This window comes from Panthera uncia (genome assembly GCF_023721935.1).
Source record: "Panthera uncia isolate 11264 chromosome A1 unlocalized genomic scaffold, Puncia_PCG_1.0 HiC_scaffold_16, whole genome shotgun sequence".
Classification (NCBI taxonomy): Eukaryota; Metazoa; Chordata; class Mammalia; order Carnivora; family Felidae; genus Panthera; species Panthera uncia.
In genome coordinates, this window is record NW_026057576.1 from 48006482 (window position 1) to 48034343 (window position 27862).

Consider the following 27862-nt stretch of genomic DNA (forward strand, 5'->3'; position numbering starts at 1 on the left):
TTCTCATCTGCCTGTCCTGGGTGGCCTCCAGGCCCTGTCAAGGAGAGGAAGCAGAAGAGCCTGTGGAATATTTACTTTGATTTATCTTATGGAAACTAACTCAGTACTCAGCTGTTCATGGTTTGTGCCAAATGGCTCATGAAGAACACGTTGAAATGAAAGCCATGCTTGCAGGCTTCCTTTGACTCTCCACAGAAGGGGATCCCTCCCCTCCGTGCCCACTCTGTTTTATGTCCCTCAGTTCGCATACATGCACCTCTGTCCCACCAAGCTGTCTCCCTCCACGTGTGGAGATTTTTCTGTCACTCCCCAGAAGGAATTCCTGGGTGTTCCAAGTGTTCTGTCCTCAATACAGCTGTGTTTGAGGGAAAAGAGAAATCCTGGTTCCCCTATGTCTCCGCCATCTTAACCCCTACCCCCTCTCAGGCTTACCTTTGAATGTATAGCTCTGTGGAGGTCTGTGGTGGTGGCTGACTGATGCAAACATTGAAGAATGAGAAAAGATAGAGGACGTTTTTTACAGCTTAGATGTAGAGGAAGTATATGTGAGCCATGTCAAATGACAAAAAATAATACAATTTAGTAATGAGTTTATCATTTTTTCAAGGGAAAACAATCCATGGGTTGGGGGAATACAGTGCCTAACAAGAAGGGGAGCACTGTTCCTGAGGGATTTGGACTAAGAATGAGTTTTATAGAGAATTAGAAGCAACAACATGGAAACAGGGCGTGATTGGCTTGGAGGTCAAGGATTTCCTGGTAAGGCTAGAAGGTCTTATTTTCTAGGGTAAAGTGAGGTAACTAAAGCTGAGTCGGAGGGTTGTGAGTAGTGTATGTTAGGTTTCCTCGATCAGTGTTTCCTGAAAGTGCAGGTTTTCTTAGGCTTACATTTGTGACATGGGCAGAACACTGGGGTGGCTTCCATTTTGTGGGTCATGATATGGCCGTTAACTTTATCAGCCATAATTATGTGTATGAAATAATGGGTGAAAAATAACAAGAAATTGGAGACTCAGTTCTGTCAATGAGGAAATGAGGAAGGGAAAATGAGGCTTCATCAAACCCTCCCCTCACCCCCCAGGGATAAAATACATTGAAGTTGGCTTTGTGTGAGGGGGTTTTAGATATGACAGACTAATAGAATGTGTACAGAAGGATCTAGGCAAAATTTGTGCAAACAATATCAAAAACAAATCCTTACTGAGAAAGAACTGGAAGAACATTTAGAAGAAGGCAGTACATGTGCAATTAGTTATCCTGTGGGGGGAATGAGGGACATACTACAGGTTCTGCCAGCATGAAGGGTATTGTTCCCATTCTGGATTTATTATTAATGACTCTTTATAGGATATGTTTGTATAAAGTGACCGTTGGTTTTATGGGAGGGCTAATACTTGGCTGTGTCAGAAATATTAGGTCACATTGTTATTATCAGTCTTAAGTGACTGGAATAAAGCATGCATAAGTTTTGAAGGAAAAGGACTTGGGAAAGTTCTAGAACAGTTTCAGTAATTTGGGTGAAAGCCCTTATGAGGGATAGTGCTTCTGAGCCACCAGAGGGCAGTATTCATTCAACAAATACTTGTTGAACTCCATGTTTCAGAGTACCACTGAGAATTGTGGGAAAGGAGCATGGCCTCTGGAGTGAACACAGCTTTGTTCTGATTTTATGTGCTTTCCCCCTTTTCTCTCCCTAACCCCAACAAAATGGCTTTTTTTCCCCCTGGAACTTTTTCTTTCTCCCCAAGCAGAGTTATTCTACATCTTTTAGTGCGTAGGTCTATGTGGCACTTACGTTTTATTTTATTTTTCTTTAATTGAAATATATGTGAAGGAATGTAAAATGTAATTGCTATTCCTATTTATTTTACCATATGACTGAAATATTAACCCCACTGCCTCCCAATTAAAGATTTAATGGTTACTTTTATAACATTAAAATAATTATGTCATCTGCAAAGACATTATCAATTGAGACCCTCTTGGCACTTACGACTGATTCATCAAAACAAACACTAATCTTAAAATTCCAGGATAGCATTGTTAAGCTGAATTAAAGTATAGGAGGCTCATGGGCTATGCTCTGCCAAATGGATGAAAACTGAAATGGATTTTATACTGTAGGTCTATATAAGTGTTAAAAATCCTAGTGTATGCTTATATTTCTTGACAAATAACAGCACCATTTCATTCATTTCACTAGGATAAACTCCTTAGAAAAAGACTGAAAAGTTTCCATAGTTAGCTCCCAGTTTTTATGCTTGCTTTTTGCTACTTCTGTCAATTTCATGACACACTAAATATAAGCAAGAAGATCTTTTCACTAAATTGAGCACTTGGAGCTCCCAGCTAGATTGAAAAGTCCCAAATCCCATTTTGCTTTGGTTTCCTATCTATTCTTTGCTTCAAATCTCCATACGCATTTATTCTTTTCTTAAACAACCTGTGAATTCTCAGCCTCCTTTTTGGCTCTTACACAGTTGCGGCTAGCAACTGCTCTGACAGTTTTTACACCAAGCTCTCTGGTAACTAGCTGGTTGCTGAGTTCTTCGGTCTTCTCCTTGTTCTACTTGTCCACAGCCTGGTCTATGCTCTTGAAGTCCTGACTTACCAATTCTTTTTTTTTCTTCAAACCTATCACTGACTCCAAAAATTTGAATACACTTCTTCCCCTGGCTTAAAGATTGCCCTTCATTCTTCAACTTGTATTTTCTCCCCTCCCCTGAGTCTTGAGGTTGGGGTTTTATGCTTGGAATGTTTTTTTGCAATTCTTGAAATTGATTCCACATATTTAAGGAAATTCCAGAAGGGCATGCTTCATATGCATTTGCATTTTCCTCTGTTTTGGTTTTTGCTCCGTCTATAAAGAAATCTGAGATTTGGTTTTCTAATTACCCAACCTTTCTCTTCCTGTGAGTTCAGGCTTCATCTTTAGAGTTCAAGGCAACATCATTTCACTTAGGCCAAGAGGAAGCAGTCCACGCCACATCTTCTCTTAAAGTTCAAATCTTGAAGACAGCTCTAGAAAGGTATACTTTCTCTGCCTGGTGGCTTTACTACACCTAGAAGTCTATAACGCCGGGGGCAGATTTTCACTTCGGTCCCAGGCACAGGACAAAATGCTCAGGTCCCAGATGTGATTTCTAGCCTGTTGACACTTCCTTAAACTGTAGGTGTTTTCCAGAATAGAATGATTGTAAACATGGTCCATTTTCACAGTGGGGAGCATCCTTACTCTTCTCACTTTGGTTGGGTTGGGATCGAGCAACCCTTTCCCACCAAAGTCCTGGGAAGGTGCTGAGTTACCCTTTCTGTGGAAAGTGTGGGCCTGGCTGAGGTCTTCCATGGCCCATTCTGCCTATGCTGGGCCTCTTGGCAGGCCCTCTGGAACTGTCACCAGGAGCCAAAGCCTGTATTTTATTGTTTATTTTGTCCTGTATTTGAAATATACTCAGCGCATGCTGTCTTTCCTGTACATTTGCATCTGTCCCAGCATTTTGGCACTAATGTATTTGAATGAATAAATGAAATCCTTGGTCATTTGTCAATAACAAAAGTTGGCAAACTTTTTCTGTAATGAGCCGAATAGTAAATATTTTAGGCTTTATGGACCATACATTTCTGTTAGGACTACTCAGTTTTCTCTGCCCATTTAGTGAGAAATCTCATTGCTACTGATTGGAATCTGTGTTCCAGTAAAACTTTATAAATACAGATGGTGGGTCTCAGTTTGGCCACGAGGCTCTAGTTTGCCTATCCCCGGTTTAAGATGTATTTTTCCAAAAAATTTGGTTTGCAAATTATTTTATCTCCTATATTGCTTTAACATAGGACTAAGAAAATGCACAGAGTGATTTGGTGAATGGATGGCTAAACAATTATTTTCTAATGACTGAATAATAATTAAAATATTTTATTTCTTTTAAAAATTGTTTTTAATGTTTATTTATTTTAGAGAGAGCGAGTGAGAGTGGGGGTGGGGCAGAGAGAGAGGGAGACACAGAATCTGAAGCAGACTCCAGACTCTGAGCTGTCAGAACAGAGCATGACACAGGGCTTAAACTCACGAACCGTGAGATCATGACCTGAGCCGAAGTCCGACACTTAACTGACTGAGCCACCTAGGTGCCCCTATGATGACTTTTTCTGATAATACTTCATATGTAAGGGATTGTCTATATGTTGCATTTGTAAGTATTTACTTTAAAATTACACTTAAAACTGGATGTTTAATTTTAGTAAATGAAAAGTTTTGATAAGTCTGTTTGACATGTGCTCTTTAAGCAAAACTAGGAGGTTTTTCTAAGCCAAACTGTGACTGAGAAGAATGTTTTTAAGAAGCTTTAAAAAATTAGTTTTGCTTCAGGTAATGTGAAAATAGCCAAAATATCTCACTGTTTATGACCTAATGACCCAATGTTTGAAGCATTATTCATCCCATCAGTCTCCAGGGTGTGTGTTGGGTAGAGGATGTTTGTTCAGTTTAGTTTCAAAATGTGGAATGGTTTATCACAAGAAAAAATGCATGATTTGTTCGGTCTTGGCCTGACTCACTGTTAAATGTAATAGGAAATGTTTAATATCATGTAGAGGTCATCTTTGTAGCCAGCTGACCTCCATGTCCTTCCTGTTAGCTTTTGTTAGGGCCCAAGATGGAGGAATTTTGGTCATGGTGCTCAGTACTTGGTCTCCTGGACTGGTGCCCATACTTCCTCCCAGACCTTTCCACTCTGCCCTCTGGAACAATTCTGTGTTATCAACTTCTGTCCCTTCCTGAGCCTTCTCTTTGCTTCCTTTTCATGTGAGACCTAGTCCTCTTTTTCTCCTGTAGCCTTCCCCAGTATACTTTGCTCTTTCCCACACCCTGCATACTCCCTGGGCTGGAAGCAGTGGCCCCTTCCAGGCGAACTGAAAAGTGTACATAGAAATATCTATGCCTTATACCACGGGCTTACCTATCCAGTACCCTCCTCCTCATTACTATGCTGACTTATTTTTGTTCCTCTTTATTCAGTGAGCCCTTGAGCTGCTGCCTCACTATTTTTATTCCACCCTAACCCTGCCATATAGATACACTGTGGACCAGGAGGGAGGGCTGATCAAGTCCTCTCACCTCCAAAACCATGTCTTTTCACTTCTACTCCAGCCTCTTTTTTTGATGTCCTAATCCTGGATGTTGTTATTTCGTGAGAGGCCTTCACTTTTGCATTGCTACATCCCAGCGTCTCACTCTGCAGCCTGCTCGGTGTCTTACCTTGCAGCTTCAGCTAAACCTGCTTAGTCAACACCTCTTTACTTTCTTCCTTCTTACCAGCCTCCTGTCTTCCCCTCCCTTGTTTGCTTAGCATAGTCTGCACAGTCTAAAGTAAGCCCCTTTCTTGACCGTGCCTTCAAACTTGCTGTGTTGTCCTTTCACACCTACCTGGGAAAACCCAGCTGTTGACAGTCTGCTCAGGTCTGCTTGGTCTGCACTAGCTGTGGACCGCCTGGACCCTTGTTCTTTGGAGTGGCTCATAAGCCAACAGACACCAGCAAATTTCAGGGCTGTTAGCCCACTCAGTGTCTCTTATTTAAAAGGTTACTTACCTATGGCCTGCAGGAGTTCTACAATCACCTAATTCTTCTCTAGTTACTTTAGGGTCCTGCATGCTTGCATATAGCTATTCGTGTTCCCTCTGGTTAGCCAGGCAATTTTAGCTCTTTTGACCTGGAGTTTCACTTCATCCCAGATATCAAATGGCTGTGCCTTTCCAAATAATGTCTTCCTGGGGAATAACCTCTCTCCAGGCGATTGAATGCATTTTGTCAAGGCTTATAGAAGGCAGGTAACACTGGTAACCTTCAGTCTTATTTTGACTTCAGACTTTGATTAGATCATTAAAGAGGGCCTTTTAGGTAAATGTGAAGTAGATCAGAGCATTTCTCCCAGACAAGCTAGAGTTAATAAGGCACTGTGGGCACTCTTGTGTAATCTGGTCTGCTCATTCTGAGGGTTAAGCATACATTTTTATAGTAGCTGTAACTTTGCTTAATTTCTCATATAGAGATGCTAGGAACTGGCATGTACAAGTCTTCCTCATTCATAGCCAGAGTTATCATTTTGGGTCAAGTGCATGGGTAGCTGAATTACCTGGTCTTTTGTGGTTATTAATACAGTCATCTGGAGAATCAGCTTAGGGTTCAAAAAAGTAACATTCATTTTCATGCCATAGACAGTGGTCATTCTCATCAGCAAAAGCACTTATTAAACAACCACATTTTGAAAAATGTACAAATACAGCTGGGTAAATAATGAAGGCAATTTTAAGTCTTTTTTTGTGTAGTACTGACATTTGTTCTATTATTAGCTTGTTTGTGGAAAAGAGGCTTTCATTGTGTGGCCATTAAGGAATTCATCAAAATTTCATATCGCCTATGTGTGTCCCCATTGTCTGTGGCTGCCATCTGGCTCTGCTTTTGATGGGGGATGATAATTATTTCATACAGCACTGCCAGTCCTCCTGACTACCTTCACTGAATCTGTTTGCCTTCTCCTCCAGCTTTTCCATCTTCTGACTCCATTCCCTGTTCCAGGTTGTAGACTAGCTATCATCCTCTGTTAGGGGAGGAAAATGGTAGTTGATGCTGGCTCTTGGCTTTTCCCTTTTCCCTCAAGATATTGGGTAGGTCTCTCAGCCACTCTGAGTGTTTTCCACATCATAGGTACCACCTGTCTGATCTGGGACTCTTCTTTCTGAGTTGTGGCCTGAGAGGCAGTGAGGCTGGCTGGCTTGCCCAGCTTCTCCTTTTCCTGGCTGCCTTCTGTGGATGTCAGGCAGTAGCCTGGTCTTGCCCCATCTCATCATACCTAACTTTTTTTTTTTTTTTCAGAAAGTCAAAGTCTTTTTCCTGAGCTGTGCTCTTAAAAAAAATTTTTTTTAATTTAATGTTTATTTATTTTGAGAGAGAGAGAGAGAGATAGAGCATGAGCAGGGGAGAGGCAGAGAGAGAGGAAGACACAGAATATGAAGCAGGCTCCAGTCTCTGAGCTGTCAGCACAGAGCCTGATGTGGGGCTTGAACTCAAGAGCTGCGAGATCATGACCTGAGCCGAAGTCGGACACTTAACCGACTAAGCCACCCAGGCGCCCCTGAGGTGTGCTTTTTTAGTCTCTGAATCTGAATTAAACGTTCTCTATAATACCTCAAGCAACAGTTTCTCTTTTCTCTTAACCTTTGGCTTTAGAGGAAGTTAATTATTTCTTATTACTTACAAGTACTGGTGTTCAGTGGGAAGGGAGAGAGAAGATGTGTAGAACCTGGATGTCGGTTGCTCACTTCAGTAAAGTTTCTGTGTAGCACAGAAGAAAAGTAACTACATAATGACAGAATGGCTCAACTCTGAGTTAGTGGATCAGAAAATCAGTGTCACAAAGATGTAGAGGTAGAAGGAATCTTTGTGGAGCAGTAGTGTTTGGGGAAGACATTTGACTTTAATGGAGGGATGAACATATTGGAGGACATGGAAATTTTTGTGTTCAGGCAGAATCAAGGATTTCTGTGTGAGAATCCAGGGGAGAAAGGCTGAAGGCAGACAGGAAGGCCTTATTCTATAGACCAAATGGACCTTTGGAAGATTTTGAGCAGTGTTTTTTTGTGACAAAAAGCTTATTTTGATTTTTAAGGAGCAATAGGCAGGCATTGAAGGAGAGTAGATGCAAAGGAGGTTAATTTAGGCAGTGCAGTCAGTATGAGATAGTGAAATGTTACATCTGCCAGACAAGAAGGCTAGACCTTGGTGGAGAGAAGTACGCAGACCTGGATGGACAGGGAAGGTACATTCTGATGCTTTGAGTCTGGGTATCTGGGAGAATGTTGGTATCATGATTTCAATAGTGAATTGAGGTGTGGCAGTTGAGTGTTGGGTGAGAGGGTGAGGTCTATTTTACATGCTGGCTCTGTGGTGATATAAGCGTGCTCAAGAGGAAATGCTCAACTGGGAGCCATGAATGTGGGGCCAGAGGGACGTCCCAGGTAGGACCTGAGTTGTACACGTAGGACGACCTGCTTGGAGTTTATATTGGAATGAACAAAGTTTAGAAGGTGGAGGAAGAGCTCTGAGTAGGTGAGCTGAAGAAGAATTTGAAGGAGGGAGTGGTTGGCAGGTTAAGCTTCACAGTTTCGAGGAGGGTGAAGTAATCATGAGAAAGCTTCCAGATTAACCATGCTTGCCTGCCTCCCACACATCCTGTCACACCCAACTGCTCTCTGCTATGGATCCTCCTGAGTTTTGCCTGAACACCCAGGCAGAGATCTTCAGTTTGTTATGATTGGCTGTCAGCCTGTATTATCTCCCTTCTGGAGTGTAGTTCTAGGCTTGGAGAGCAGAATCCATCTGTAAACTAAACCCAGAAGTCTCATAGGACCCAGATTCTTGTGCTCCCTGGTACGATGTGCTCCCTGGTACGATATCAGATGAGAGAGTAGACATCCTGACCATTGAGAGGAGGAATCATGGAAATCTCACCCAATCAAGGTGAATTATATGTTTGGCCTAGAACATTTTCTGTATCTGGGGTTTGCTTTCTCTAGAAGTGCAGATAAGTCCATTCTGGAGCATTTTATTGTGGTAGAAATTTGTTCCATGAGTAGGCCCCAAATCTACAGTTATACAGACTGCATACTTTAATGTGCAAATATTTCCACTAAAAGTCTCAGCATATATTTGTGCGTTTCAAAGTCAGTTTTATAGAAACACATCCAGAAGCTCTTATAGAATTAACAAAGGAGACAAACTTGTGATATTAACATTTAAAAAACAATCAGCTTTATTGAGGTATAATTGATAAATAAAATTATAAGGTATTTATTTTTCCTTTTCACCAAATGTATCTTGGTTTTGTGTTAAAGTATTTTGTTGTATTTTTTATGTACTTGGATCTAGCCATTAAAAATAGAGGACACTGGGGGCGCCTGGGTGGCCCAGTCGGTTAAGTGGCTGACTTTGGTTCAGGTCATGAACTTGCAGTTTGTGGGTTTGAACCCAGTGTCGGGCTCTGTGCTGACAGCTCAAAGCCTGGAGACTGCTTCGGATTCTGTGTATCCCTCACTCTCTGCCCCTACCCCACTCGCACTCCGTCTCTGTCTCTCAAAAAAAAAAACAAAACAAAACAAAAAAACCCCATTAAAACAATGAAAAAAAGAGGACAGTATTTCCTGGGCTGGTTTATACCTTTACCCTACCAAGAACATGCCAGCAGGGGGTAGCAGAGAACAGGAACTAATTTCCCACTTGTTTTCCTTAGACTTCCAATAAAGAGCCAAAGCATTTGGAGCTGGGAGAAGCTGTGGTGATTTATTACAAATGCTTTTTCTTCTCTTATCTATTCTTTTCTTTTTTAAAGTTTATTTATTTATTTATTTTGAGAGAGAGAAAGAACACAAGTGGGGAGTGGCAGAGGGAGAGAGGGAGAGAAAGGATCCCAAGCTGACTCTGTGCTATCAGCATAGAGCCTGACGTGGGGCTGGAACTCATGAACCATGAGATCATGACCTGAGCTGAAATCAAGAATGGGATGCTTAACCCACTGAGCCACCCAGTGCACCCTCATTCTTTTTCTTATAAGGAAATCAAGACTCATAAGAACCCCATGGTTTCATAGTAAAACCATGTTTATCTGAGACCATTCTTGGCAAGACTCAGTAAAGGTGCTTCTAAAAATGGTGAACTTCTGGGTGTCGACGCTGGCAGTTTGAATCAGGACTTCTTAGGGAAAGGCCTGGGTTGTTCTACAAGCACCATAGGTGATTCTTCTACAGGCTAAATTCTGAGTCCACAAGCAAGAGTCCTTCCTACAGGGCAGGAGTTGTCCTAGGCCTTGAGGATAAAATGAAAAACCTCACGTAGTTTCAAAGGGACATGCCTGCAGGGGCCAGCCAGGTTGTGTATATGAACGAGAAAGGGCAAGGGTCAGCTGATATGGCAGCATAGGGTTGTCACTGTCTGGAGAGAGTGTACTCCCCCCGGCCTGTCATGGACTCAGGGGCAGCCTGTTGGGGCTGGGAGGTAATGCATGCCCAGTGTGGTCAGATGGTTTCTTTTTTAAAGAGAAGTTAGCAATCCAGAACTTTGTTTTCTGTTTCCCAACTTCAACATGTTGTGTGGGCCAAACAAAACATGTCTACAGGTTGGAGTCAGCTTATGGGCTGTGATAATCTCCTTTAGGAACTTAGGCTGGTAGGTGAGTCATAAACGCGAATACACATTTGCCATTAGGTGCTGTGAATGTCAGGAGGTAAACGGGGCAGTGGGGCAGAAGGAGCCATCAATACTGCTTGAGGGAAGTCATGCTGACTTCCTGAGGTCCAGTTCTTAAGATCACCGATAATTTTTTTGAGTAAAACAATCTCATTCATTCTTTGGGGCAGAGTCTTCCCTCTGTTTCCCTAAAAGGGAACACACATACCACTCTTTTTATGTCTCAATATATCAGAATAGCATTAAAAAATTATTCTCAGTGCTTCAACCTTTGTAGCCTTGAAACACAGGATTCCAATAAAGAGAAATGAAATTATTAGTCAAGGACTTTCTTTTTTTTTTAAGGTTTATTTATTTTTGAGAGAGAGAGAGAAAGAGAGAGTGCACAAGCAGGGGAGGGGCAGAGAGAGGGGGAGAAACAGAATCCGAAGCAAGCTCCAGGCTCCCAGCTGTGAGCTCAGAGCCTGATGTGGGGCTCAAACTCATGAGCAGTGAGATCATGACAACCAAAGTTGGACGCTTAACTGACTACACCACCCAGGCGCTCCAGTCAAGGACTTTTTAAACTAATAAATAGGTATGTTATGGAGCCATCAGAATATCTACTTTTTAAAAATTTACTTTGGGGGCAGGGATGGGCAGAGAGAGAGGGAGAGAGAGAATCCCAAGCAGGCTCCGAGCTGTCAGCACCGAGCCCGATGCAGGGCCTGATCTCGGAGCTGTGAGATCAGAACCTGAGCAGAAACCAAGAGTTGGGCACTTAATCAACTGAGGCGCCCAAGCATATTTACTTTTGACATGAATAAACTGGAAGCTTTGTTAAGATCTGTTAAGGCCATGGAGAGAATCTACGGGAAACTTTGTTCCTGCAGGTTGTTTGAGGAAAACTGATTTCCTAACCATTCTGTTGTTGGGACTGTAATTACTTTACAGCAGGAGTTAATGTGGAAGTGTATAAGCTCATTTGCTGTGGCCCTCTTTGTTGCACTCTGAGTGTGTGTTCTGCTTTGAAACCATATAAGTAAAGCAAATTATCTAAAAAGGGCATAGATGCACATAAGAAAACTTAGGGTTGTGGCATTATTTAGATACAATGCAAAGATGACATATTTAAAAACCAAAAGATAGATACTATTATGTAAAAGGAAAAATCATAATTTAATACTCAAACATTTCTGTGTCAGGTAGAGGAAACTCCACTTTGGAAGCTTAGACCTATTTCTGTGAAATTACATGTAACTTTTTAAGGGAGGTGGGCATTTAGAGTACAGAAATTACTTTATTGGCTTAACTCATATTGATTGTCTTTTGTTTATAGGGTATGGATAGTGTCTAAGGCCTTTTAGAACCATCTTTTTAAGAGTCATCTGTATTAACTTTCAGTAAAATGCACAAATTTCTAGGTGTACAATTTTTTTTTAAAGAGCGTATTTATTGAGCTATAATTCATATACAATTCACTTTTTAAAGTATAAAATTCATTGTTGTTGTTTGGTGTATTCACAGAGTTGTGCAACCATCACCACTGTTTAATTTCAGAATATTGTCATCCTTCAAAAGAAACCTTATACACATTAACGGTCACTCCCCATTCTTCTCTTCCCCTAACCTTCTGGCAACCGCTAATCTACTTTCTGTCTCTCTGGATTTGCCTATTCTGGACATTTCACATAAAATGGAATCACACAATATGTAATTTTTTTGTGTCTGGCTCTTTTCCTTTAGCTCTGTGTTTTTCAGGGTTTCTCCATGTTGTATCATGTGTTAGTACTTTGTTCCATTTTATGGCTGAATGATACTCCACTGTATGGTTATGCTGTATTCTATTTATTCATTCATCCATTGGTGAACATTTGGATTTTTTTTATTCTTTGGCTAATATAAGTAATGCTGCTGTGAACATTCATATATAAGATTTTGTGTGGGCATGTTTTTATTTCTCTTGGGTATATGCTTAGGAATGAATATATTATAACTGTCTCTTGTTTCCTAGAAATTCATTGCTGAGTGGAAGGAAGATTGACAAGTGGGTCAGAAGGACTGAAGTGTTAGCTTGCAATAGGAATCCATCAAGAATCATTTAGGGAACTCCTGTGTTAGTGCTCACCTCAGCTCCATTCCTTAATACCAAACTTACACAGGCGACTAAAGCATATCATTGGTGCCAGGGGATGTAACTATCAATTTGAAGTTCATATAAAATAAGTAGTGACTCCTACCTGTAATAGAGACACACTATTTCCCCAAATGAATGTTTCCCACAGTGATGACTCTCAGAGTAATTCTCTGGGAGATAAGCAGATAATTGTTGAGACTTGCTAATGTGTATGTGAGACACTTCTGGAAAAAAGAACATCTCTTGACTCTTGACAACCCATGATTATATTAAGCATTTGAACTATACTTAAAATATCCTGATAATGGATGTTCACATCTACGTGTGCCTTGTGTGCTAGTTATTTGAAAACTCCTTGATCTGGAAAAAACTAATAATTTATATACTAGGCTAGGCTTTTTGTAGACTTTTTTTTCCCTTGGAATATTTTCCTTATTGTCTGCAACAGCATAAATTGGAGTATGAACCTGTATCTATAGACAAAATGTACTTTATACTTTACCCTTTGGAAGTAGTTTTTGTGATTGGTAACTGAACAAAGTATAGCTGTAAAACCTGAGCACATGTGTGTGTGATGTTTTCAGTGAACTTAACTAGCTGCTGACAGGTTCTCTTGGATTTGGTATCTAGATGAAACCTGGCACATAAATGGTCAGCCCTGAAGCAAATCTTCCTCTTCCCTTGGTTTTATTTAGTTCTTTCCAGTTGCTTTTCATTTTTGGCTTATTAATAATTGGTTAAGCCAAGATTATTTGAGACTGTATCCTAAGAGTTAGTAATCGTATAGGGAAGTGGCCTCTTCTGGAGCAGAAATTATGTTTAAACTCATTTTTTTTGCACTTCTAAATCTGAGTATAGTTGACATTTGGCCTGATGATGATTGAGTGAGAATTTTGAGTGTTTATAATGATAGTTGGCTCTTAATTATCTGGGAATGCAACTGGGAGCTTTGCATTTTGCTCTTTTTTCTTCCTGGCTTTATGAGGACCCGTGGGTCCTTCCCAAGAGAAGGCGAAATGGGAGGTGTACCTTATGTGAACCACTGAGACTCAGGGCTTAAGGGAACCATGGGGGCAGGAAAAAGGTTTCGATTTTTGACCATTCGGAGACTTTTGGATTCCATTTAGAATTCGGTGATCTGTGCAATTCTGATTACCACTATTTTGGAAGACTGAGAGTTAGCTTTGGATTGGCTATCAAGTGATATTAGTATTGGCAAAAACAGTCCTAGTATACTCCAGGATATTATGTAGTATGATGCCAAATCTTAAGAGAGGCCAGTGACTTGAGAATTATGTTGCTTAAAGCAATATTATTTGCTGAATATACCATATAAGTTAACCAAGAACATGCTGTAATTCAGAGGGTTAATCACATTTTAGAGAGATGCCCGGCTTAAAATAGCATTTTGGGTATGCATTTCAAAACAGGGTTAGATTTTTAAAGAGGGATTTCTGAGAATTGCTTCATCTCAACTTTTTATATTCCTAGTGCCAAGCGCCGTGCCAGGTATGTGCATAGCAACTGTCATTACGTGATTTTTGAGTGAATAACTGGGTACTTTCTTAGTATCTCTGTTAAAATTAAGAAATAGTTTAAATGGAAAGTTAAATTAAAACATATTGTTTAGTCGATAAAATTTCAGGTAGCAAATCCATAGTGGTGACAAGTTCTCAATTTTTAACATTTCGTCCAGGAATATTCCCTTTAAATTGTTTTTTTTTTTTTTTTTTTAATTCTCAGGTTAGTTAACATACAGTGTAATCTTGGCTTCAGGAGTAGAATCCAATGATTCAGTACTTACATATAACACCTAATGCTTATCCCAACAAGCACTCTCCTTAATGCCTATCGCCCACTTTCCCCACCCAACCTACTCTGCCACCCCCATCAAAGCTTCTAGTTTGTTCCCTGGATTTAAGAATCTCTAATGGTTTGCCTCCCTCTCTGCTTTTATCTTGTTTTTTTCTTTCCCTTCCCCATGATCATCTGATAAGTTTCTCAAATTCCACATATGAGTGAAATCATGTGATATCTGTCTTTCTCTGATTGACTTATTTCGCTTAGCATAACATCCTCCAGTTCCATTTATGTTATGGCAAATGGCAAGATCTGATTCTTTTTCATCGCCGAGTAGTATTCCATTATATACGTACACCACATGCTCTTAATCCATTCATCAGTTGATGGACATTTGGGCTCTTCCCATAATTTGGCTATTGTTGATAGCGCTGCTATAAGCATTGGGGTGCATGTGCCCCTTCAAGTCAGCACTCCTGTGCAGGAATATTCCCTTTTGAAAAGGTGTATCCCTAGAGTGATATGTTTTCATAGATCCTTGTGTTTATCCTTAAACTATTGACAAAACTAGAATGGGTTAGCTCTTGTGCAGTAGAAGGCTACTTTAATAAAGCGATATCAGGAATTGAGGCAGGTTCTTCCTCCAAAACACTCCCCCCCCCCCCCCCCATCACCCCCTACCCCACACACTTGAAATGTAACCATCTGTTTGTTTTTGTTTTGTTTTGGTCTTGTTCTATTTTGCTTAAAATGTTCGTAGTGTAAATACTCAAAGGAAGAGTAATAATTAAATTTCACATAAGTGACTAGTATGTGTACACTGTATTTCAACCAATGGGAAGTTGGGTAAGACAGTTCTGCCCTGGAGACTGTGCGGTGTAGACTGGCATGGCCAGGGCATAGGTTCCTGATTACATTGTAGAGTTCACTCCATGCTGTGATAAATGATAGACATTGGGACTTGATTCTCAACTCCTGTTAGGTAGGGAGCTACTTACTGACCTGGATCTCAACCCAAGCAACCATATTGTAACTTAGTTTCCTCACGTAAAAATGGGCTAAGAGCTCCTATCACATAGGGTTACTGCGCCAATGAAGGGAGATTGTGCACAAAGTAAGCAGAGTAAGTGTTGGCTGTCATAATCCGGGTACCTGATTCACAGCAGAGAAGACTGAGGCCTGGGGACAATCAGAGACTCACTCTTGATTATACAAAGGAGCCTAAGGTTCCAGTCTCATCTTCTTTGTCTCCAAGTTCCTTTCTATTTGGGACACAGTATTAGGGTAGTTTCAAAAGAACAGGGCCCATCCTTTTAGGAAGAACTGGCTTCTCTAACAATGTGAATAACCTTTTCAATAATTTTACTCCAGGAAAGGAGCTAGGAGGTAGACATTTGTTTTATTTAAATTATGTTTAGTTTCTACCTAATGCTTTTGATTGTGCACCTCAGTCCTTGTGTTTGTAAGTTTTTGGCATGTGTGACCAGTAAGATCTGTCAAAGTTATTGTATTATTAACCATGATAGAGACAACTAATGGGATATTAAAATTGGACCTGTATTGTGGAGTTGTCGGGATCATGTAGCAGTTGCTTCAAAAATGAGTTAAAAAAATTTTTTTATGTTTATTTATTTTTGAGACAGAGAGAGACACAGCACGGGCAGGGGAAGGGAAGAGAGAGAGGGAGACACAGAATTGGAAGCAGGCTCCAGGCTCTGAGCTGTCAGCACAGAGCCCGACACGGGGCTCCAACTCATGAACCATAAGTTCATGACCTGAGCTGAAGTCAGACGCTCAACCGACTAAGCCACCCAGGTGCCCCCCTTCAAAAATGAATTTTAATTGGGGTGCCTGGGTGGCTCAATCGGTTGAGCGTCCGACTTCTGCTCAGGTCATGATCTTGTGGTTCGTGGGTTCGAGTCTCATGTCAGGCTCTGTGCTGACAGCTCAGAGCCTGGAGCCTGCTTCGGATTCTGTGTGTGACTCTGTCTCTCTCTGCCCCTCTCCTGCTCACGCTGTCTCTGTCTCTCTCTCTCTCAAAAATAAACATTAAAAAAAATTAAAAAACCCGATTTTTAATGGAAGAAAGGAGAGAGAGGTGTTTTTAATTCTTTGACAGCTTTAGAAATTGACTGAAAAGCAGGACAGGTCCTTGATGTGCGCTGGCCTGGGGCTTCTGGCTGTGGAAACAATGCCTGATATGGGCTCTCTCATTTGAAGGCGAGCACTCAGTCATTCCCTTGAATGGAAAAATTAGGGCAGACCCATCTTTTGTGAATTGTTTCATGATGTGTGTCCTGTGTTCCACAGTGACTTCTGGTGGTAAATGTTCCTTGGGTTTTGTTTTTGTTCTGTTTTGTTTTATTTTTTGCGTTACTTAGGTTGAAATGATTGGCATGATGATGATCATATGTGTATCTTAAATATGATCTAGTAGTTGATCAACCAGTTAATATGTAACTCCATTTGGAACCAGTTATGAGACCATCAGAAGCTCATGGCCTAGTTTTTGTTGCAAACATCACTTTCCCTCTTTTAAAACAACTTAAATGGGCACTATGTTTTTATACTGGGATTCACACAAAAATATGATTTGAGAGCCATTTTTGGATTCTAAACATCTTTTACGTGGCTGCTTGAAAGGAATTGAAAAATTTAAACGAGATGAGTGTCTGCTGACTTGCATCAGTGGATGTTTTGCTGATAACCAGTCTGGTATGAAGTGGTCTTTGAGAAGTTCCCAGAATGTTTGGGATTTAAGTCATGTGGATTATGTGGTCAGGATTGGAATGGAGAGATGATGGAGCGTTAGAGAAGCGTGTTGCTCACATTTTGTGGCAAATCTCATCCAGCCGTAGGATTAAAATAAAACCATAAAGGAGACAATAGAGGGTGTGAAGGTAGCTCCCATTTGTTTATTAAATTAATACATCTCATAGCAAAAGAAATGGCTTTTTTTGAAACTTGTGAACTTGTACTTATTGCCTGTATACTTAGCTGATATTTTCTTTCACAAAATATGCCCTTTGAAAAGTTCCTATCGTGGGCTTCTCTGGAGGCTATGGGTGGTAAGACAGGTTTGGCAGTGGTGTTTATGTGGAGTCTGCTTTTGGCCTGTCGCTCCACCCTTAATATGCTCTGGAGAGTAATTAACTTTCATAGGAAGCTTCTCACCCAAGAGCTTCCTGCTTGGTCCTGTTTCTTCTTAGCTACTTTCCAATAGGATGGCCAGTCAGCACACGGGACGCACGCTGGAAGAGGCACTAGCCTGGACTCTAGTGTGTAGTCTTTTTGTTTGTTTGGGTTTTTTTTTGTTGTTGTTGTTTGTTTGTTTTTTAGAGGGCTCATGTATTTCTACATATCATTTGTGTGCTGTGAAGTAGATAGGGCAAGTATCAGTGTTTTTTGTTTTTGTTTCAATCAGGGGACTGAGCAGTGGCTTGTCAAAAGTGTGTCCGTTGAGATGGGTCCAGGGTTAAACCCCAGGCCTTTTTGTCTGATGTACCTCTCAGGTTAGTTCAGGTAATGGTTTTATTTAGCTGCATTAGGGAACTATGGAAAGGGGCACAAAAAAGTAGAAAAAACCCAAGTTTTTATAGAAGGCAAGGTGTGACTGTAACTACGCAGTGATTATTACTCGTTTGTGTTGACTTCTGTTAGCTTATGAGGGAAACACGTAGTCTTTATTTATTTAGCTCCTATGAATCACAACCTCATTACGTAAAATGTATCACACCTCAAATAATTTACTAATGAGTAAGGTTCAAAATTATTGAACACAATAGTAATTGTTAGATTAGAACTTCTAGTTTGTTCTTTCAAAATTCTGGAATTTCTGCACACTGAATCTTTCTTAAAATAAGGATGGGTTTATATTTTAAAGTATGATTTAATTGTTTTAACAAGCTGCCTTCACTGTAATTTGAGTTCCTTTACAGGTTTCTACAATATTTACGCTTTCCAGTATACAGAAGGTAGTCTAGTGGATTTTTATAATGTAGTAAATCAGTCTCTTCCTTTAATTAAAGGATGTCATGTCTGGCAAAACAGACTTTTGTTTGTTGGATAAGATGAAACTTCTTGTCTTCATTCTACAGATGGATGGTAATGGCTAATTACACTAGCTAACGTTTGTCAGTGCTCCTCCTGAGGCAAGGGTTGAGTGTTTTATACATTTTATCTCATTTAATTCTCAGTCACCCTATGAGGGAGGGTACTTTGTGTCTCCATGGCACAGATGAGAACATTAAGAAAGTTAATCTGGCTTGTCCAGAGTTACAGGTAGAAAATGGCAGGTCAGGGATTCCTGAGCTGGCCTCACTGGGAACGGTAGATACCATATTGTATGTTTCTTAAAGAATGTGGCCCAGGTAGTCCTGTAGACCAAACATCTCTGCTATAAATTTACGCTTTCTTTTTGTGGTTTAAAACGCTAGGAAAAACTTTTTTGTTTTAGTCCCCTAGGATGGGCCTTAGATGACTTTATATTTACATGGATATATAATTTGCTAATTAAAAATTTGTACTTTACAATAAACAGATGTTTTGAATTACTGAGGTTGGGGTAGCTAGCATATACAGTATGAATAATTTGTAATGTTCATGAAAATATCCAGAGAATCTCTTAAACCACTTAAAGATAATTTTTCATTTTTCATTTCAAGTACCGTATTTGCTTTCTTTGTCTCTCTCGCACACATAATCATTGTATATTAAGACTCAGTTTTCTTTTATCCAGGAACATAATAAAAAAATTAATGGAACATGTTTAACTTACAGAGTTACCTATTACACCCACAAGAGTGGAGGATTATCTTAAAGGGCATATTACATGGTGAAATACACTAATTTAGATTAAAAAAAATCTAAATATAGATTGGAAGACAAGTTAATTTTTTTAGTTTAAGAACATTTAGTGTATGATGCAGTTGGAATACTTTCTTGCTGAGTACTTACAAAATGCTGTAGGTTTTTGGTTGCATGTGGATGGTTCTGTAATTTTCTAGGAAGTTGTAATTAATACATTAAGTATTCTTTTTTAAATTAAATTAAATTTTTTTTAATTTTAGAGACAACGCATGTGAGTGGGGCAGGGGTTGGAGGGAGGGAAGGAAGGAGAGACACAGAGAGAGAGAATGAATCTTAAGAAGGCTCCATGCTCAGTGCAGAGCCTGATGTAGGGCTTTATCCCACGACCCTGGGATCATGACCTGAGCTGAAATCAAGAGTTGGAAGCTTAACCAACTGAGCTGCCCAGGCGCCCCTACATTAAGTATTCTTTACAAGTAATCTACTTTCATGACATGAGTTTAAATTTCATGTAGTTTTCTGTTTTGTGGTTGTATCCTAATTTAACAAATTTCTTATTGGGCATTTAGGATGTTTATAATTGTTGCTGTTACACATAATGCTGTGAAACAATCCTGTCATGTCTTTGTGTTCTTGTCCTGCTGTTGTAGTATAAATTCCTGGATCTGCACTTGGTGTGCCTCAGAGTATGCATATTTAAGACTTCAAATACATATCCCAAGTTGCCTTCTAGAATGGTGGTATGGTTTTATAATACCTTCAGTAATGTACAGAGAATGCCAGATTCCCATGTCCTTAATTTATGGACTCTTATTTAAAAATCTTTGTTTATCTTTTATATATCTGTTTTCTTTATAAATACAGTATAAATGGAGTCTGGTTTTATATTATCAATATTTAGATTTTGAAAATATTATAGATATACACATATATATACAAGAATACACTAATATTTTGACATGGATGGGTGTGGTCTGAAATCTACATACCATGAATTTTGCTTTCTATAGTCTTTGTGGGGAAATAAACCATTCTGGATAGTTGGGTTTTCTGAATATGTCTGTATATTTTATTATTTCTACTTAATATTCTGAATGTTACTAAGCTTTCTGTATGGTGCAGAGATATTCCTTTGAGGGTTAATTATCAGAGTGTGTTGTCACAGTGCTAACTTGCAGGTCAGTGCCTGTAAAGAGGTTAAGCATCATGGCTGTTAGCTACCCTCAAGTATTTGATTGCACAGCCTCTTGGCCATTATAAGCTAATAAGCAGGTGCTATTTTCCTTGTTTGAGATGAGTAGACGGGTTCAGAAAGGTTATTTAACTTGCTTAAGGTCACACAGCTCTTAGGTAATGAAAGTGGGATATGAACATACTTTTGTCTGACATGAGCCCTTTCTCTTTCCATTCCATCATTTGCTGCCATGCCCTCTTGATTGGCCCCATCCAGGACTGTTGACTGTCTTCACTGCTATGCATGTGTCAGTACGAACAACCTTTCTTTCTTGTAACTTACTGCTTCTAATCTGGGTTAATTTGGGAACCTCAATCACCAGATTGTGTCAATGGTGGATAATCAAGTATTGGTGGCTCTGAGGGGCTGTCCTATGACTAGACAGAATAGACTTTGACATCCGTTTTGGATGTTCTTGGGACTTTTTTATGCCTTTTTGGCTTTGGAGAGGAGTTTTCAGATAAATGAGATGTTACTGTGTTTTTCCTGGTTGGGATCAATGCTTATCTTGAGTTTGTCTTGGATCTATTTGGGGGAAATTCAAGAGAGTTTGTGCTGCATGGGGTACCTGGGATAATCCGTGGGCCACTTAAGGTTTTCCCCCCAAAGGAATGTATCAATCTGTTTAGATATGTTTTATTGCATTTTTATACTTTGTGTTTACTTATGTGACTGTGAGGTCTTTAAGGGAAGAGCTTCTTGCATTTTTTTTCTTTAGATCTCGACCCAGTATCCAGGTGAGTGTCTGTAACAGAGACACTCAGCACATGTTTAATTCATGCAGCAATGTAGCCTTCTGTAGATTAATGCTGTGTATAGGAAAGGATCTACTTCTCGTGTTTGAGCATATTACCTCCTGGCCCAGGCTCCCATCCATATTTATAGAACCAGCTTATGAGAAACTAACTTTTATTCTAAAAACAACTTGTTTTGCATTTAACGGATAATATGTCTAGCTATAGCAATGTTGGGCATTATGGAAAAGATGCGGAAGGCATACAGGGACTCTAGGTGGGCTGAAAACCTAGCAGCGGTAAGGACAGCAGGAGCCTTATAGCTCACTTAGGGTTTAAGGTTAGGGACTTCCCGAGTCAGATTTCCAAGATGGCATTTTCCCCTGCAGTGGCAGGTGGAGTGAGGGCCCTTGCTTTCAGGTGACGGGTGCACCTCTAGGGCTGCTGGCATCACTGCCATTGTAGCGTACTCTTCCTGCACCGTTAGCTAGGGAGCCAGTTTTGGGAGTTGTTCTTGGACCAGCTTTTTCCCACCGTGGCCTCCATTTTCTCTGCTACTATATCCTCTGTAAGATCCACTTTCCTCCCAACTACTCTACCCTCAAGAGACCAGATCTGTAGACATTTTTCCAGGTGGTTTCGCTAAGGAACATTGGTTGTGGTGACTGTAGGTGGCCTGTTCATATGTTATAGCCTTAAGGGAGGAATTGTCCGTTTAAAATATGTACCATCTTCCATGTCTTTCTTTTGTCTCTCTGTGTTGGGATTTAATAGCCTTCTCCCTACGATGTTTCAGTAAAGAGCTCATGATGCAAGTCAGGACCATTTCGTAAATCTGTTTCAGGAGAGTCATGCCCTCTGCAGTTTTGCTTTGCCATGAAACTTGAGGAATTTAAGGATGGGACTGAAATTAGTGATATGCATCTATAGTTGGTATTTCAAGTTTATATCTTAATCTATTTTTATTTATTCTTGGTAAACTAGGTTGCCCATAGGATTTTTACAGAAAACATACTGGAAATTTAGCTTCTAACTTTTGGTGATCAGCCATTAGATAGTTACATTACAGAAAACTCTCATTATGGTTTTTTTTTTCTTTTTATATTTGCTCATGCTAAAATGGTTAATCTCTCTCTTTGTAACTTAAAACTACATGTAATTTCCTAAATGGAACGACTTTTGGTGATATATATGCACTTCTTTCAAGTATAACATTAGATGCAGGGGCGCCTGGGTGGCGCAGTCGGTTAAGCGTCCGACTTCAGCCAGGTCACGATCTCGCGGTCCGTGAGTTCGAGCCCCGCGTCAGGCTCTGGGCTGATGGCTCGGAGCCTGGAGCCTGTTTCCGATTCTGTGTCTCCCTCTCTCTCTGCCCCTCCCCCGTTCATGCTCTGTCTCTCTCTGTCCCAAAAATAAATAAAAAATGTAGATGCATATTAATTAATCTTGTGCTGAATTTGACTTGTGTATTAACCCCGATTGAGAGAACATTAATACCTAAATCTGTCTTTCAGGCAGTAACAGAGAAGAATTTTGAGACAAAGGATTTTCGAGCTTCTCTAGAGAATGGTGTTCTGTTGTGTGAGTAAGTATTTAAAGCACTGAAAACATTCTTCAAAAGCAAAAGTGTGTATGTGTGTGTTGTGAGTTGTCATCATGGCCACCTTAGTCACAGATCTGTTTTCTTGGTAACAAGTGAGATTTGATCTCTGCAAATTGATACCCCTACAGTACCAGACAGCAGGAAGGGATTATCAGTCTCTGCATCTAAAGATAGCATTGGTGAAATATATATTATTTTAAATTAGTAAACAAGATTCTGTTATTTCTTGATGGGCCAGTAGGGGTGGGTGGTTGAGGAGGAAGCTGTATTACATTGCACCAGCTCTCCCTTACTCTGAGTATTCTAACATATGGAATTGCCTGGCTTAGAAGTTAATATAAGTTTTTTCTTTTTTTCATCAATAAAGAGTGATGCTTGTAGAACAAATATAAGCAGTAGCAAATTTTTCTTTTAAGCTTTAAGTGGAGTCATTACATTACTGCAATCACGTTGAGTTATGCATGGGCCATTCACATTTAGTTAATATATTGTTGAAAATCGTGTCCCAGATTTTGGTTATCATAAGTAAACTAGGCTTCTGGCATGATTGATGGTATGAGGCCTACATCATATGTTTGGTATACTGCTTTGTCCTTCTGTGGATCAGAGTGCAGTTAGCCAGGTATGTGACCTTTGTGGGTAAGGGAGAGGTAGGACTGTGGGATGTAAAGATGAAGTCTTGGGTGAGGTTGCAGGTTGTAGAAGTGAGCAAATAAATTATAAGAATGTACTTGAGTATGCACCCACGTTTTTGAAAGGGCTTAAGTACTCCAATCTAGACACTTACCACGTCGGTATTTACGGAATCTGTCCCAAAGCAAACACTGGGAGTATATGTACTTGTATTTAGATGACTTAGATTATCCTTTTAAAGGAAGGTTGTCTGCAGCAAATATCAAGAGTCAAAGGGCTTAGGTTTGATTTCTTGCCCCATTACTTTTGGACATTTGAGCAATTGATTTAACATCTGAGCCTTATTTTCTCATCCATGAAGTGGAAATCAGCATATCTGATCTGCCTAACTCACAGAGTTGCAAAGTTCCATAATATATATATTAAGGTTTTTATAAACTATCAAACTTTGCGTAAATATAAGTTCTTGCTAGGAAGATGGCCATGTATATAACAGCCTATATCTCATCAGCTCTTTTTTTTTTTTTTTTTTTAATTTTTTTTTCAACGTTTTTTATTTATTTTTGAGACAGAGAGAGACAGAGCATGAACGGGGGAGGGGCAGAGAGAGAGGGAGACACAGAATCGGAAGCAGGCTCCAGGCTCCGAGCCATCAGCCCAGAGCCTGATGTGGGGCTCGAACTCACGGACCGCGAGATCATGACCTGGCTGAAGTCGGACGCTTAACCGACTGCGCCACCCAGGCGCCCCTCATCAGCTCTTTTGATAGATGTTCACACTTTTTTTTTTTTTTGTCTTAGAGCAATGTTGTTAAGTTGAACCAGCTGAAGTTATTGATATTCAAGCATTTGTGACTTATAGAAATGTCAATTTCATGTGGTTCTACCTGATACACAGCAGAACAGGCATATGAAGAAGGGCCAAATAAAGTTTAAGGGGGTGTTAGTTGTCCTCTTCTGATGTCACATTTAGAAGTGCCATTGCCAAATAATGTTTAAACTAATTCTTGTAAACCATGTGGTCACTCTAATTGGCCAATGTTAGGAAATTATATTAATTTGAAAACTGTAAAATTTAAATGTGTTCTAACTCATTCAGAAAATGGAGGGGGGAAATGATGGTTAGATGTATGTGATCTTAAAGCTACTACCCTAGCTAGGAGTATGGACTATCTAGAGGTTTGCAGTGAAATAACTTTGTCCGTTGTAAGCTCCACAAGTCAGGATAAGCATTAGGTAGGAAGTGTGCCTATGAAGTACTGAATGGTTTGTAGAGATGTGAGAGCATTTAGCCCAAACAAATGATCTTCAAAAAAAAATTTTTTTTAATGTTTATTTATTTTTGAGAGAGAGAGAGAGAGAGCGAGAGTGAGCAGGGGAGGGGCAGGGAGAGAGGGAGACACAGGATTCAAAGCAGGCTCCAGGCTCCAAGCTGTCAGCACAGACCCCAGTGTGGGGCTAGAACTCATGAACCATGAGACCATAGCCTGAGCTGAAGTTGGACGCTCAACCGACTAAGCCACCCAGGCGCTCTGGTGATCTTTTCAAAGAAGTCACTTTGTAGGTTTATACTACCAGTGATGAGCTATTACTTAAATCCTTTTTAGGGTTCCTCCTTTTGGGGCATTGCCTGCATAACAAGGTCATTAAACATGCTTGAGAGACTCTTAGAGTTTTTAATTTAAAATGCAATTTATGCACCAACTGGTCCCTGAATGATTTGAGGTGATTTCTAAAAACTATACCCAATCTGAGAGGATGAGCATATTGTTACCACTGAGGATATGCAGAGTTGATGAAAAACTGTTTGGACCACAAGCGGTATTATTAGATTAAACACAGCAAACATTTGGATGCATGTTTAGAGATCTATTGGCTTTAAAAAAGTGACTTTAATTCACAACTTCCAAAAGTCACTCTCAGATTGTTTCCTAGCTGGAATAACACCAGTTGGGGGTTTTGTGCATTACCAGAGAAGTCTAATCAATGTGTTTGGTGCCCAGTATTCTTCAAATGAATGTTTTCCAAAAGTAGCGTTAAGTAAATATTAAGCTGTGGTAATCAGCAATTGTAGTTTATTGAGGGACATCAAAGTATTGCATGTTTGTGTTAAAAAAAATCTTTCTCTTAATTGTGAGTCACATTGCTTACAGCCACTGGTCAATGAAGCATTTAATCTAAAAGGTGTAATCCTTGGGGGGGGGGGGAAGCCTAGGTAACTATATTCTGTATAAATCCGTAAATAAGAAAAGCCTATCTGGTTGGTCTGTGAAATGATTAAGCAGGGATCACTGTTTGATCACCTCCACCTGAGTTATAATGCCTATGAGGAAAGCAAAATCCGCTGTTCAGAGTCTAGTATTAGAAGTCCTGACTCTTAAATTAATGGTAAATATAGTAAGCTTTGAGAATATTTTACCCATAAGAGATTTCAAGTGTTAGCTGAAATATGATTAGGATATTTTAAAATTCTAATTCATTTTCTTACAGAAGAAGGCTGACTTCTGCTTGGTTCACTGCCAGAAAAATGGATTCATGTGAAATACAGGATCTGCTTGTTGCCTATTAAAAATCTCCAGGCATCCTAGTTCATTATTGTCATTAGAGTTTTGTTATTACTTCATCTAATTTCAGCAGTCTTTTATTCATTAGTTGCAGTTATCCTTTTTGGGCTGGATTCTGAAATATCAAAGTCAAGAGTTAGAGGAAGTGAGCTTATTTATAGCTTCCACCCAACTGGCAGTGTTCTGACATTTCAGATCGTCTAAATTGGGCATAAACTCTGTGCTGAGGCTTCAGACGAGATAGACACCTGAGTAATGAGGATAATGTGCCCCTAAATCTGATTGACTATTGAAGTTAGTATCGCCTGTTAATCATTTTAGTATCATTTAGTGTTTACTGACTGTGAGATCTAATTGAACTGAGGGCTAAAGAATACTGTCCTGGTTAAAGCCTGTTGTAGTAATTCTTTTACTGTATACCCTAGACATGTAATCTCTCTTGGCTTTACTAAACAGTGAGATGGAAACAAAATCTAATTTGGGAATTTTTCCAATTAGTAAAAGGATTGACAAGAGTCTGTAAAGTGGCTTCAACTCTTTGTTATTTATTGATAGTATTCATTAGGGGAATAATTAGTCCCCTAAGTTCAGTGTTTATTAGTGTTCATGAGGACTACCTTACTATATATTTTTAAAAATATGAGATTTGCCACCTACATAAATATCCATAGCCTCTCTTGCTCTGTGGTTCTAGCAGAATTATTTCTCTTCTCTAAACATATTTGGTAGAGGCATATATAGCTAGTGATATGAGTTAGTAATTTCACAGTTACTCATCTTATGATAGCAATCTTGGAAATACTAAAATGAAAACATTCTTTATTCTCTTTATGAAGTAAGATCATTTGAAGATAATTTTATTGGGTGTGTCTCTGGTTAGTCAGTTTTATTTCCCATCCCTGGAACATTGCCAGTCTTTGCTCTGTCTCAAATCAGGCATGCCCCAGAAGTTTATATCTCTTTGAACTTGGCTCAAATGATTGAGAAAACTCTTCTCACATTGTTACCAGGCCTTCTTTCCATGGCTTGCAGTTTGGAAAGAGTGAATCAAGATGTTCACCCGTTTGGTTTGAGACATCTTGTTTCTATTTATGTCTGTCATGTGACCACTACACTGTCTACCTAAAAGTAACATGATGTTTTGTTAAAGATGCATTCAATAGAAGGAGAAGGTTCATTAAAAAAAAATCCTATTAATTTTCTATGGGATACTCAGTTGATTGTTCTGAGACATAGGGCAAGGTAAAGAACTTTGTCACTTCTCATTCACACAAGAGAGCACTGTCTTTTGTTAGGGTTGGAGACCCTAACACATTGAATGACAGTGACATCAGTGGGCCTTTGGGCTTCTATGCAGTGTTCCATGTGAAGCCCAGAGGCCCTTCTTTAATAATAAAGACTTTTTCTTAGAGTTATTTCTGGTTTTGAATTTTCTGAAGAGGACACTTGCTTCCATAGAGCTCTCTAGCATGCCAACACTATCCATTGATTCTCATCCATATTATAGCCATTTATAATTTAAGTAATAAAGCGATTTTTCTTCACTTCACTTTTTTGAAGTTTCTATATTGTTTGATAAGCTAGCAGTAGGTAAAGATGCAAATGTTCAAGTTCATAAAGACAATTGAAAAATTTTAAACTGCTTTATCTTCATGGCAGTAATTAATGATTGCCAATGTGTTCTCTTTTTAAGATTCACAATCCATTTTTTTTGTAATTCGTTATCTATATATAACAAAACATTATTTTAAGAAAATAGTTTGTTAAGTTAAAGCCTAGCTTATTAAACATCAATTTAAAAATGCACTTCTGGGGCGCCTGGGTGGTTCAGTTGGTTGAGCATTTGACTTCGGCTCGGGTCATGATTTCGTGGTTTGTGGGTTCAAGCCCCGCCTTGGGTTCTGTGCTGATAGCTCGGAGCCTGGAGCCTGCTTTAGATTCTGTGTCTCCCTCTCTCTCTGCTCCTGCCCCACTCACGCTCTGTCTCTCTGTCTCTCTGTCTCTCTCTCAAAAAAAACATTAAAAAATTTTAAAAAATTCACTTCTGTTATAGTAGTCATATTATACGGACTCACTGCAAATTTTGCAGAGGGTTTTTTGTATTGTGGCCTCAAACTTGAAGTTAGAAAGCTTC

At 39.6% G+C, this 27862-nt stretch overlaps 1 protein-coding gene and 1 pseudogene across 10 annotated transcripts in view; one reads left to right on the plus strand and one right to left on the minus strand.

Moving 5' to 3' along the window:
- Window positions 1-27862, plus strand: part of LMO7 (LIM domain 7) — a 194470-nt gene that overhangs the window by 46826 nt on the left and 119782 nt on the right. For all 10 annotated transcript variants that reach the window (XM_049647070.1, XM_049647069.1, XM_049647073.1 and 7 more), the window contains exon 2: window positions 22444-22514. In XM_049647070.1, coding sequence (XP_049503027.1) covers window positions 22444-22514 — 71 coding nt within the window. The remainder of the gene's footprint in view (window positions 1-22443; window positions 22515-27862) is intronic.
- Window positions 2435-2989, minus strand: LOC125934206 (protein FAM204A-like; annotated as a pseudogene).